Source organism: Aptenodytes forsteri, unplaced genomic scaffold (assembly GCF_000699145.1).
Source record: "Aptenodytes forsteri isolate BGI_AS27 unplaced genomic scaffold, ASM69914v1 Scaffold174, whole genome shotgun sequence".
NCBI classification, from domain to species: Eukaryota; Metazoa; Chordata; class Aves; order Sphenisciformes; family Spheniscidae; genus Aptenodytes; species Aptenodytes forsteri.
This window is the reverse complement of record NW_008794603.1, coordinates 2,037,266-2,038,017: the sequence shown is the minus strand read 5'-3', so window position 1 is coordinate 2,038,017 and position 752 is coordinate 2,037,266. Positions and strand designations below refer to the sequence as shown.

The 752-nt window shown below is 64.0% G+C and overlaps 1 protein-coding gene across 1 annotated transcript in view; it reads left to right on the top strand.

The window, feature by feature from the left end:
- The first annotated feature begins 89 nt into the window (after positions 1-89).
- Positions 90-752, top strand: part of NR4A2 (nuclear receptor subfamily 4 group A member 2) — a 4,036-nt gene continuing 3,373 nt past the window's right edge. The window contains exon 1 of the mRNA XM_019470410.1: positions 90-746. Within this exon, the coding sequence (XP_019325955.1) occupies positions 90-746 (657 nt within the window). The remainder of the gene's footprint in view (positions 747-752) is intronic.

The following is a 752-nucleotide window of genomic DNA, read 5'->3' as shown; positions in this document are numbered from 1 at the left end:
GCCGGGGCAGCGCGGTGCCGGGCGGGAGCGGCGCGGAGGGAGCGCGGTTGTGCGGGCCGAGTCTACATGACCCTGTTTCGTTTCCAGCCATGCCCTGTGTTCAGGCTCAGTATGGGTCCTCGCCTCAAGGAGCCAGCCCGGCCTCCCAGAGCTACAGTTACCACTCTTCGGGAGAATACAGCTCCGATTTCTTAACTCCGGAGTTTGTCAAGTTTAGCATGGACCTCACCAACACTGAAATCACTGCCACCACTTCTCTCCCCAGCTTCAGTACCTTTATGGACAACTACAACACAAGCTACGACGTGAAGCCACCTTGCTTGTACCAAATGCCCCTCTCCGGACAGCAGTCCTCCATTAAGGTGGAAGACATTCAGATGCACGGCTACCAGCAGCACAGCCACCTCCCCCCCCAGTCCGAGGAGATGATGTCCCACTCAGGCTCCGTGTACTACAAGCCCTCGTCGCCCCCGACCCCCTCCACGCCCGGCTTCCAGGTGCAGCACGGCCCCATGTGGGACGACCCCGGCTCCCTGCACAACTTCCACCCCAACTACGTGGCCACCACGCACATGATCGAGCAGCGCAAAACGCCCGTCTCCCGCCTCTCCCTCTTCTCCTTCAAGCAGTCGCCCCCCGGCACCCCCGTCTCCAGCTGCCAGATGCGCTTCGACGGGCCCCTCCACGTCCCCATGAACCCCGAGCCGGCCGGGGCCCACCCCGCCGCGCACCGGCAGGCCTCCGCCGCCCCC